This window comes from Tachyglossus aculeatus, chromosome 21, assembly GCF_015852505.1.
Source record: "Tachyglossus aculeatus isolate mTacAcu1 chromosome 21, mTacAcu1.pri, whole genome shotgun sequence".
NCBI classification, from domain to species: Eukaryota; Metazoa; Chordata; class Mammalia; order Monotremata; family Tachyglossidae; genus Tachyglossus; species Tachyglossus aculeatus.
Window position 1 is genome coordinate 1,506,500 of NC_052086.1, and position 10,502 is coordinate 1,517,001.

Consider the following 10,502-nt stretch of genomic DNA (forward strand, 5'->3'; position numbering starts at 1 on the left):
AGGTGGGGGGGGGCGGGAGAGGGAGAACGTGATTGGCTGGGGGAGGCCCACACATGGAGGTGGGGGGAGCACGTGACAGGCGGGGGGGGAGGGGGTGGAAAAGGGAAAACGTGATTGGAAGGGAGGACCACATGACAGGCGGGGGTGGGGGGGTGGGAAAGGGAGAACGTGATTGGCTGGGGGAGGCGCACGTGCCGGGGTGGGGGGAGCACGTGACAGGCGGATGGGGGGCGGGAGTGGGAGAACGTGATTGGCTGGGGGAGGCCAACGCGCCGGGGTGGGGTGGGGGAGCACGTGACAGGCGGGGGCGGGAGAGGGAGAACGTGATTGGCTGGGGGAGGCTCCACGGGCCGGGGTGGGGGTGGGGAGCACGTGACAGGCGGATGGGGGCGGGAGGGGGCGAACGTGATTGGAAGGGAGGAGCACGTGACAGACTGGGGGGCGGGAGAGGGAGAATGTGATTGGCTGTGGAAGGCCCACGCGCCGGGGTGGGGGGTAGCACGTGACAGGCGGAGGGGGGGGGCGGGAGAGGGCAAACGTGATTGGTAGGGAGGAGCACATGATAGGCGGGAGGGGCGGGAGAGGGAGAACGTGATTGGCTGGGGGAGGCCAACGCGCCAGGGTGGGGTGGGGGAGCACGTGACAAGTAGATGGGGGCGGGAGAGGGGGAACGTGATTGGAAGGGAGGAGCACGTGACAGGCGGGGTGGCGGCAGAGGGCAAACGTGATTGGCTGCAGAAGGCCCACGCACCAGGGTGGGGGGGAGCACGTGACAAGCGGATGGGGGCGGGAGAGGGCAAACGTGATTGGTAGGGAGGAGCACGTGACAGACGGGGGGGGGGGCGCGGCGGCAGAGGGAGAACGTGATTGGCTGGGGGAGCCCCACGTGACGGGCGGGCGTCACGCGCGGAGAGGGCACGTGCGAGGGAGCGGTTGGGCCTTGGCGTCGTGGGGCGGCGGGCGCCATTAGCGGGTCCAGGGCCTCAGCCATGGCCAGGGGCGCCCCGGGAGCCCCGGGAGCCCCGGGCCGCGCGGCCCCCAAAAAGCCGGCCGGCCCGGGACCCGCGGCCCTGCTGGAGGAGCAGAAGCGGGAGGCCGAGGCCCTCAGGGCCCAGCTGCAGGGCGAGCGGGCCCGGGCCCAGGCGGCCCGCCGCCAGTTCTGGGCCGAGGCCCGGGAGCTGAGGGAAGCGGCCGAGCGGGACCGCCAGCGGCTCTGCGACCAGCTGCGCTCGCGCTGGGAGCGCCAGCGGGCCCGGGACCTGCGCCAGCTGCGGGAGGACACCCTCCGGGCGCGGGAGGCCGAGATCCGGCAGCTGCTGCGCTGGAAGGAGGCCGAGATGCGGGAGGTGCGGCACCTGCTGCGACACGAGCGGGACGTGGCCGTCCGCCAGGCCCGCGAGCTGCAGCGCCAGCTGGCCGAGGAGCTGCTGGCCCGCGGGCGCGGCGCGAGGCCCGGAACGGACGCCGGGGACCCCGTCGTCGCCGCCGTCGTCGCCGCCGAGGCCCAGCCGCGCTGGGAGCTGGAGGGCGAGCAGGCCGCGCGCATCCGGCACCTCCAGGCCGCGCTGGAGCTGGAGCGCGGCCTGTTCCTCAAGTACATCCTGGAGCACTTCCACTGGGACCCGGCCGCCGTGCTCACGCTCCCGCCGCTCAGCCCGGGGCCGGCCCGGGCCCGCCGGGGGCGGGCCGGCCCCGGCCCCCGACCCGGCCGCCGTGGCCGCCGTCCATCCGCGCCCCGGCCCGGCCCGCCGGCGACGCTCGCTGGAGAGCCTCCGGGACCGGCCCGGGGCCGGCGGCCCCGCCGCCGTCCGCTCCCGCTCGCTGGACGGCCGCCCGGGCTACGGCCGGGCCGGGGACGCCCCGCGCCGGCCCTGGGAGCCGCCCTGCCGCCGCGGGGCCCGCCGCCCGGGGGAGGAGGGCGAGAGCCGGGGGCCGCGGGAGCCGGACGAGCGGCTGCGGGAGAAGGCGCGGCGTCTCACCGGACTGGCCCGCCGCCTCGACGACCACTCCCGGGCCCTTCAGGAGGCCAGCCTGGGGCTGCCCGGCCTCGACGTGGACCGGCTCGGGAAGGCCTTCGCCCGCCAGCGGGCCCGGGACCTGGCCGAGCAGGCCGCCGCGCTGCTGGCCCGCGACAAGGAGATCCGAGCCCTGCAGGAGGAGTGCGGGGCCCTGCGGGCCCGGCTGGAGGCCGTCCCGCCCGGACCTGGGGCCGCCGTCGGCGCGGATGGGGGCCGCCGTCTCCTCTGCGAGGCCCAGAAGGAAGTGCTGCGGCTGCAGAGGCAGGTGACGCTGCAGGCCCTGCGGGCCTCGCCGCAGGCCGGGGAGCCCGCGACGGGGGCGGCGCGGGACGGGCCGCCGACAGCCGGCCCCGCCGAGCAGCAGGTCCTGCAGCGGGTGCACACCCTGGACATGGAGCTGGGGGACAGGCGGGGTCAGTGCGAGCGGCTGGAGCTGGACGTGCGGGCCGCCCAGGACCGCTGCCGGCGGCTGGAGGCGCAGCTGCGGGAGGCCCTGCGGGAGAGCGCCCGCCTGGCCCGGGAGAACGCCCGTCTGCGGGAGAGAGCCCGGCCCGACGACCGGGAGGCCCAGGGGCCGCGGGACGACGATGACGACGACGGAGAAGATGCCGCCGGCGGCGAGGGAAGCCCGCCGGAGAAGGCCCGGCTCCGCGGGCGGCCGACGGCGAGGCTGAGTCTCCGGGCCGGACCGGCCCCCCGCCTCGCCCCGGACCGGCCGGAGGGCTCCGGGCCCGGCCCGGCCGGTGTCCGCCCCGCCTCGGCCCGGCTCAGGGTCTTCCTGGCCCGGCACAGCTACGACCCCTTCCTCGGCCCCAACGACAGCCCCGAGGCGGAGCTGCCCCTGACGGCGGGCGAGTACATCTACGTCTTCGGGGAGGGGGACGAGGACGGCTTCTTCGAGGGGGAGCTGATGGACGGCCGGCGGGGCCTGGTGCCCTCCAACCTGGTGGAGCAGGTGTCCGACAGCGACAGGGCCTCCCTCCCGCCCCCGGAGCTCAGCGACTTCTCCGCCGGCCCCCTCGGGCCCTGGGACGAGAGCGACTACCTGGAGGAGGACGGCGCGTGGTACGAGTGGGCGCGGAGGGGTCCGCGGGCACTGCGGGAGGCCCCCGGCGCGCCCTGCCCGCGGTGCCTGCTGCCGGCCACCCGGGCCGGGCGCGGGAGGGCCCGGGTCGGCCGCCCCGGCCTCTCGGGGGGCGGCCGGGCCTTGCCGGGCTCCCCCAGGTCACCGCTCCGCCTCAGCCTGCGCGGTGTCACCGCCACCTCGGCCGAGATCACCTGGTCGGGCGACGGCGCCTCCCCGCACGCGGTCTACCTGGACGGCGTGCAGCAGGCGCTGACCGGGGCCGGCGTGGGCGGCTACTCCTTCCGAGGCCTGCGGCCCCGCACCCGGTACGGCGCCAGCGTGGCGGCCTGGCCGCCGGCCCGTTGGGAGTGGCCGCCGGCCCCCCGGCTGACCTTCACCACCCGGGCCCCCGGGCCCCCGGACCCGCCCCTGGCCGTGGCCGTGGAGCCGCTCCCCACCCCGGGGGCCGTGGCGGTCAGCTGGATCCCGGTGACCATCGACGCCGCGGGCTCCTCCAACGGGGCGCGGGTCACGGGCTACGCGGTGTACGCCGACGGGCTGAGGGTGGCCGAAGTGGTGTCCCCCACGGCCGGGAGCGCCCTGCTGGAGCTGCCCTGGCCGCGGGCCCCGCGGCCCCCCCACGCGGTGTCCGTCAGGACCCTGTCACGCTACGGGGAGTCCCCGGACTCGGTGCCCGCCCAGATCCCCGCGGACCTGGTGCCGCCCTCCGCTCCCCCCGCCAGCCACCCCTGGGAGCGGGCGACCCCGGCCCGGCCCGGCCCGCCGCCTCCGGAATCCCCCGAGGCCCCGCGGTCGGCGTCGCCCCCGGCCCCTGCCCGCCTGGCCGCCCGGCCCCTGGTCCTGCTCACCAGCCACGCTGCCGCGGTCCAGGCTACCGTCTACCTGGCCGCCCAGCCCGCCGTCCACCCTGCGGCCCCGCCTGACGCCCAGCCTGCCGTCGACCCCGCAGGCCGGCCCCCGGTCCACCGTACAGCCCAGCCAGACGGCCAGCCTGCGCTAGGCCCCGCCATTCACCTTACAACTCAGCCTGACCCCCAGGCCGCGGCCCAACCCACGTCTTCTGCCCTCCCGGAAGCCCAGACTGACACCCAGCCACCTGCCCACCCCGCGGCCCAGTCTGCCCACCAGTGTGAGGCCTACCCCTCCTCCCAGCCCACCCTCCACCGTGGTCCGGCCGCGGAGGGATGCTCGGAAGTCACCCCGGAAAAGAGGACGGAGAGCTCAGCAGGTGAGCCTCGGGGCTGAGGAACGGGCCCGGCCGCCGCCTCTCCAGGCGCGGAGGGTCCCACCCCGGAACCACCACCCCCGGCTTGGCTCACGGTGACGGGGGCTGCGGGCGAAGGGGGCCGGACCCGGCCGGGAACCAGAGCGGCCTCCGTCCCGGTCCCTGAACCCGACGAAGGCGTGGCTCGGCACCGGACGCTGGGGAAGAGGAGGGCGTGGGGCCGGAACAGAACTCCTTCCCTTCAACGATCCCCTGCCCCTCCACGTGTGCCGAGCACGGGCCTTCTGTGCCCCGAGCTCGACTCTGAGCGCCCGCCGTCCGGCCGGCACTCTCCTGAACCCTCGCCGGCCTTTTTTTCCCTTTAATGGAATTGGTTAAGCGCTCACTAGGTGTCAAGCGCCGCTCTAAGCGCTGGGGTAGATACAAGTCAATTGGGTCGGACACAGTCCCCATCCCACATGGGGCTCCCAGGCGAAGTAGAAGGGAGAACAGGAGAACTGAGGCGCAGGGAAGCGGAGTGACTTGCCCAACGTAACACAGCGAGCCTGGAATTAGATCCGGGTTTCCCTTCTTTCCACTAGGCCGTGCTTGGCTTTCCCAGTGTCCTTTCGAGGGTCTCAGTATGAAGGCACCGGCCACATTGCTCCCACAGGCAGCCCCCACTCTTCCCCCGGTCCTGCCTCCCATCGGAGGAGAACGGCCGAGTGAATTTGGGCCCAACGGGAGCCCGATCCGGAATCGAGTCCGGATCGATTACAACACCCCCGCCCCAACCCCACCATGACCGGACTCGGGGGAAGGAAGGCTGGAGAGGAAACGGTCCCGTCGGAGAAGGACCCAGAGGAGGGAGGAAGGGCGGAGAACGATGTTTGGAAAGCACATCTAAGCCGGGCACATCTCTGTCCTTGCAGGTGACGGGGAAGAGGAGGAGGAAGAAGAAGAGGAGGAGGAGGAGGAGGAGGAGGAGGAGAGTCTGCTTGAAGGCGTTGGGGACTCCGACCCGCACAATGTGAAGGAGAAACAAGGCAACCCAAGTGCTAGACGTGGCGTATTTAGAAAGAGAGAGCCCCAGGTCCCCGGCCTGAGAGGCTGCTGGGAATGTCAACCATCACCGGACCAAGAAACCCAATCCCCGGCGGAAAACCACGGGGCCCTGCCCCCGGGATCTCCGGGAAACCCTGGCCCGGAGCCGCCGGCATCCCATGCCGCCGGCAGTCCCCCGGCCACGCCGGACGCCCCCCCGGCCCCGGGGCCAGGGGCGGATGGATCACGCCCGGGCGAGCCATGTGGCGCCCACCTTCCACGCTCGGGGGGCCCGGCGGCCCCCGGCCACGGGCCCGGGAACCCCCGCCACCCCACCACCGTCACCCCGGGCCAGCCCACCTCGAGCCCGGGGCCGAGAACCGGGAGGGCCCCCCTCCCGGGGAATAAAAAGACCCGGGGGGGGCCCGTCCCCTCGGCCCTGCTGAAGGCCGAGACCCCCCCGGACCGCCAGCGAGGGGCCTGAAAGCCGAGGCCGTGGAAATGAAAGCCGCCAATAAAACATCTTCCACAGAAATCCCGCCTGTCAAATCTGCGGGAGATTGCGGCCGGGGCCCTCCGAGCTCTTCCGCGGGCAAGTTCTCTCAGAAAAAGATTTGGAAATTGTAGAGAGGGGGTGGGGGGGACGGGGCAGGCCCACCAGCCTAAAGGCCTAGGCCTCATGGGGTCAGCTCGGGCAAGCTTTAGGCCACCTCTACTTCATGCCCCTGCTTCCCACCAGATTTTCATCATCAGTGGTATCGATCGAGCGCATCCCGTGAGCAGAGCACCGTATTAAGGAGGGGACAGTGCAACAGACTTGGTACACATGTTCCCTGCCCACGGCAGAGTTGGTACACACGTTCCCTGCCCACCAGGAGTTTACAGTCCAGAGGGGGCCTGGCCTTCTGGGCTTCCAGCCGGACCCCTTTCCCCCCAACAAGGCCGGGGTCCACCTCGCCGGCCGGCTCCCACCCATCGATCCGGCCTGGCCCAACGGTCGCGGCCGGCAGCTCTCCGAGTTATAGGAGCATCCCCTTTTCCAGCTCCCACCCAGTCGGAGTGAATCCCCTTCAGGACAGCCTTCGGGCCCGGCAGCCGTCGGGACAAAGAGCAAGTCCCCATCTTGGACGCGGCACGGGCGCGGAAGAGAAAGGGGGGACCGACGGGGGGGGAGAAAATAAGAAAGGGGGTGGAGGGCTGGACGTCCGGCTGCCCGTGAGGCTGGTGGTCTTGCTCGGGACCCCCCGGGCCTGGGCCGAGCGCCACCAGAGCCCCAGCGAAGAGTCCAGCTGGCTCGCAAACCTGGGCGGTGACTTCCAAAGGATTTTTTTCCAATGGTATTTGGTAAGCGCTTGATAATAATAATAATAATAATAATGGCATTTATTAAGCGCTTACTATGTGCCAAGCACCGTTCTAAGCGCTGGGGAGGTTACAAGGTGATCAGGTCATCAATCAATCAATCAATCATATTTATTGAGCGCTTACTGTGTGCGGAGCACTGTACTGAGCGCTTGGGAAGTACAAGTTGGCAACATATAGAGACAGTCCCTACACGGAGGGCTCCCAGTCTTCATCCCCATTTGACAGATGAGGGAACTGAGGCCCAGAGAAGTGAAGCGACCTGCCCAGAGTCACCCAGCTGACAACTGGCGGAGCCGGGATTTGAACCCATGACCTCGGACTCCAGAGCCCGGGCTCTTTTCCACCGAGCCACGCCGCTTCTCGCTATTTGTCCGGCACCGTCCTGAGCACTGGGGTAGATAGAGTTAATCAGTCCCTCAGCCCACATGGGGCTCACGGTCACGGGAAGGAGAACGGGTTTCGAACGCCCCTTTTACAGTTAAGGAAACTGAGGCACAGAGAGGTTAATTGGCTTGCCCAGGTTCTCACAGCAGACGAAGGGGAGAGCCGGTAGGGGAATCCAGGGCTTCCGATTCCGAGGCCCTGGCTCGCTCCACTAGGTCACATCGCTGCTCAACAACGTCTTGGAGAGGGTTGGGCACCAAGGGGGAGAGTTTCGACAGGGCGCTTCGCAACCGCCGTGGGCCTCGGTTTCCTCCTCTGTGAAAGTAAGTGCTCAATAAATACGAATGAATGAATGAATGAATGAGATGGGGAGATAACTCCCTCGTTCTCCCTCCTCACACGTAGGATGTGGTGAGAACGAGGTGAGGCCTTGTACTCCCCAAGCGCTTAGTACAGTGCTCTGCACGCAGTAAGCGCTCAATAAATACGACTGAATGAATGAATGAATGAATGATTGAACAGTTCTTGGCACATATTAAGTGGCTGGGACCGTCTCTATCTATTCTATTTATTTTATTTTGTTAGTATGTTTGGTTTTGTTCTCTGTCTCCCCCTTTCAGACTGTGAGCCCACTGTTGGGTAGGGACCGTCTCTAGATGTTGCCAACTTGGACTTCCCAAGCGCTTAGTACAGTGCTCTGCACACAGTAAGCGCTCAATAAATACGATTGATTGATTGCCAACTTGTACTTCCCAAGCGCTTAGTCCCGTGCTCTGCACACAGTAAGCGCTCAATAAATACGATTGAATGAATGAATGAATGAATGAGTGAATGCTTAACAAATACCATCATTATTATTATTATTTCTATTGCTGAATTGTACTTTCCAAGCACTTAGTACAGTGCTCTGCACACAGTAAGCGCTCAATAAATACGATTGATTGATCGATTGCCAACTTGTACTTCCCAAGCGCTTAGTCCCGTGCTCTGCACACAGTAAGCGCTCAATAAATACGATTGAATGAATGAATGAATGAATGAGTGAATGCTTAACAAATACCATCATTATTATTATTATTTCTATTGCTGAATTGTACTTTCCAAGCGCTTAGTACAGTGCTCTGCACACAGTACGCGCTCAAGCGCTCAGTCTCCCCCTTCTAAACTGTGAACCCACTGTGGGTAGGGACCGTCTCTATATGTTGCCACCTTGTACTTCCCAAGCGCTTAGTACAGTGCTCTGCACACAGTAAGCGCTCAATAAATACGATTGAATGAATGAATGAATGAATGAGTGAATGCTTAACAAATACCATCATTATTATTATTATTTCTATTGCTGAATTGTACTTTCCAAGCGCTTAGTACAGTGCTCTGCACACAGTACGCGCTCAAGCGCTCAGTCTCCCCCTTCTAAACTGTGAACCCACTGTGGGTAGGGACCGTCTCTATATGTTGCCACCTTGTACTTCCCAAGCGCTTAGTCCAGTGCTCTGCACACAGTAAGCGCTCAATAAATACGATTGAATGAATGAATGAATGCTTAAATACCATCATTATTATTATTATTATTTCTATTTGTTGCTGAATTGCACTTTCCAAGCACTTAGTACAGTGCTCTGCACACAGTCTTTCTATTTGTCGCTGAATTGTACTTTCCAAGCGCTTAGTACAGTGCTCTGCACACAGTCTTTCTATTTGTCGCTGAATTGTACTTTCCAAGCGCTTAGTACAGTGCTCTGCACACAGTATTTCTATTTGTCGCTGAATTGTACTTTCAATCCAATCAATCAATCGTATTTATTGAGCGCTTACTGTGTGCAGAGCACTGGACTAAGCGCTTGGGAAGTCCAAGTTGGCAACATATAGAGACGGTCCCTACCCAACAGTGGGCTCACAGTCTAGAAGAGAGGGCTCATAGTCTAGAAGCGCTTAGTCCAGTGCTCTGCACACAGGAAGCGCTCAATAAATACGCTTGAATGAATGAGTGAACGCTTACCAAATCCCATCATTATTATTATTTCTATTTGTTGCTGAATTGTACTTCCCAAGCGCTTAGTCCAGTGCTCTGCACACAGTAAGCGCTCAATAAATACGCTTGAATGAATGAGTGAACGCTTACCAAATCCCATCATTATTATTATTTCTATTTGTTGCTGAATTGTACTTTCCAAGCGCTTAGTCCAGTGCTCTGCACACAGTAAGCGCTCAATAAATACGCTCGAATGAATGAGTGAACGCTTACCAAATGCCATCATTATTATTATTTCTATTTGTTGCTGAATTGTACTTTCCAAGCGCTTAGTCCAGTGCTCTGCACACAGTAAGCGCTCAATAAATACGCTTGAATGAATGAGTGAATGCTTACCAAATCCCATCATTATTATTATTTCTATTTGTCGCTGAATTGTACTTTCCAAGCGCTTAGTCCAGTGCTCTGCACACAGTAAGCGCTCAATAAATACGCTCGAATGAATGAGTGAACGCTTACCAAATGCCATCATTATTATTATTTCTATTTGTTGCTGAATTGTACTTTCCAAGCGCTTAGTCCAGTGCTCTGCACACAGTAAGCGCTCAATAAATACGCTTGAATGAATGAGTGAATGCTTACCAAATCCCATCATTATTATTATTTCTATTTGTCGCTGAATTGTACTTTCCAAGCGCTTAGTCCAGTGCTCTGCACACAGTAAGCGCTCAATAAATACGCTTGAATGAATGAGTGAATGCTTACCAAATGCCATCATTATTATTATTTCTATTTGTCGCTGAATTGTACTTCCCAAGCGCTTAGTCCAGTGCTCTGCACACAGTAAGCGCTCAATAAATACGCTTGAATGAATGAGTGAACGCTTACCAAATCCCATCATTATTATTATTTCTATTTGTTGCTGAATTGTACTTTCCAAGCGCTTAGTCCAGTGCTCTGCACACAGTAAGCGCTCAATAAATACGCTTGAATGAATGAGTGAATGCTTACCAAATCCCATCATTATTATTATTTCTATTTGTTGCTGAATTGTACTTTCCAAGCGCTTAGTCCAGTGCTCTGCACACAGTAAGCGCTCAATAAATACGCTTGAATGAATGAGTGAACGCTTACCAAATCCCATCATTATTATTATTTCTATTTGTCGCTGAATTGTACTTTCCAAGCGCTTAGTCCAGTGCTCTGCACACAGTAAGCGCTCAATAAATACGCTTGAATGAATGAGTGAATGCTTACCAAATCCCATCATTATTATTATTTCTATTTGTTGCTGAATTGTACTTTCCAAGCGCTTAGTCCAGTGCTCTGCACACAGGAAGCGCTCAATAAATACGCTTGAATGAATGAGTGAACGCTTACCAAATCCCATCATTATTATTATTTCTATTTGTTGCTGAATTGTACTTT

The 10,502-nt window shown here is 62.1% G+C and overlaps 1 protein-coding gene across 1 annotated transcript; it reads left to right on the plus strand.

Moving 5' to 3' along the window:
• Positions 1-944: 944 nt before the first annotated feature.
• LOC119941814 (peripheral-type benzodiazepine receptor-associated protein 1-like) lies at positions 945-5,837 on the plus strand. The gene is made up of 3 exons (XM_038762323.1): positions 945-1,685; positions 1,768-4,333; positions 5,242-5,837. The coding sequence occupies exons 1-3, from the start codon at positions 990-992 to the stop codon at positions 5,835-5,837; spliced, it is 3,858 nt and encodes a 1,285-aa protein (XP_038618251.1). The 5' UTR covers positions 945-989.
• The last annotated feature ends 4,665 nt before the right edge of the window (positions 5,838-10,502 follow it).